General features: G+C 49.9%; 1 protein-coding gene across 1 annotated transcript; it reads right to left on the bottom strand.

Annotated features, from left to right (window-relative positions):
• Positions 1–7: 7 nt before the first annotated feature.
• LOC106533862 (WAS/WASL-interacting protein family member 3) lies at positions 8–385 on the bottom strand (the record flags this gene model as incomplete). Its single annotated transcript, XM_014030317.1, is given in 2 exon segments — positions 8–203; positions 315–385. Coding segments are annotated over 2 exon segments (267 nt in total), but the record flags the coding sequence as incomplete, so codon positions are not given.

Below are 385 nucleotides of genomic sequence, written 5' to 3' on the forward strand. Positions count from 1 at the left end.
CTTCTGCAGGATTGAAAATAGCCCTAACAGGAAATGTTGGTCAGGATGAAGGGATGGTGCTGGTGCTGGTTGTGGTGGTGGTGGTGGTGGTGGTGGTGGTGGCGGCGTGGTGGCAGTCATCATGTCCATCAAACTCCTCTCAAATGGTGTAGGCTGTTGACTTGGTGGTTTGTTTCGCAGTCTCTTCTGCGGTGGCGGTGGTGCTACAAAAAGAAAAAACTGAGTAATTAGTCATTGGGTATGTTGGAATGTGCTGCGGGGTACATATAATAAAAGAGGTGAGAGTTTGTGTGTTTTGCTGCATTAATACACACCGGATGGGACAGCAGATGAAGGTCCAGCCTGCTCAGGAGACGGCGTTGACGAGTTCGGTTCTGGAGACGTT

Source organism: Austrofundulus limnaeus, unplaced genomic scaffold (genome assembly GCF_001266775.1).
Source record: "Austrofundulus limnaeus strain Quisiro unplaced genomic scaffold, Austrofundulus_limnaeus-1.0 Scaffold1039, whole genome shotgun sequence".
Lineage (NCBI taxonomy): Eukaryota > Metazoa > Chordata > Actinopteri > Cyprinodontiformes > Rivulidae > Austrofundulus > Austrofundulus limnaeus.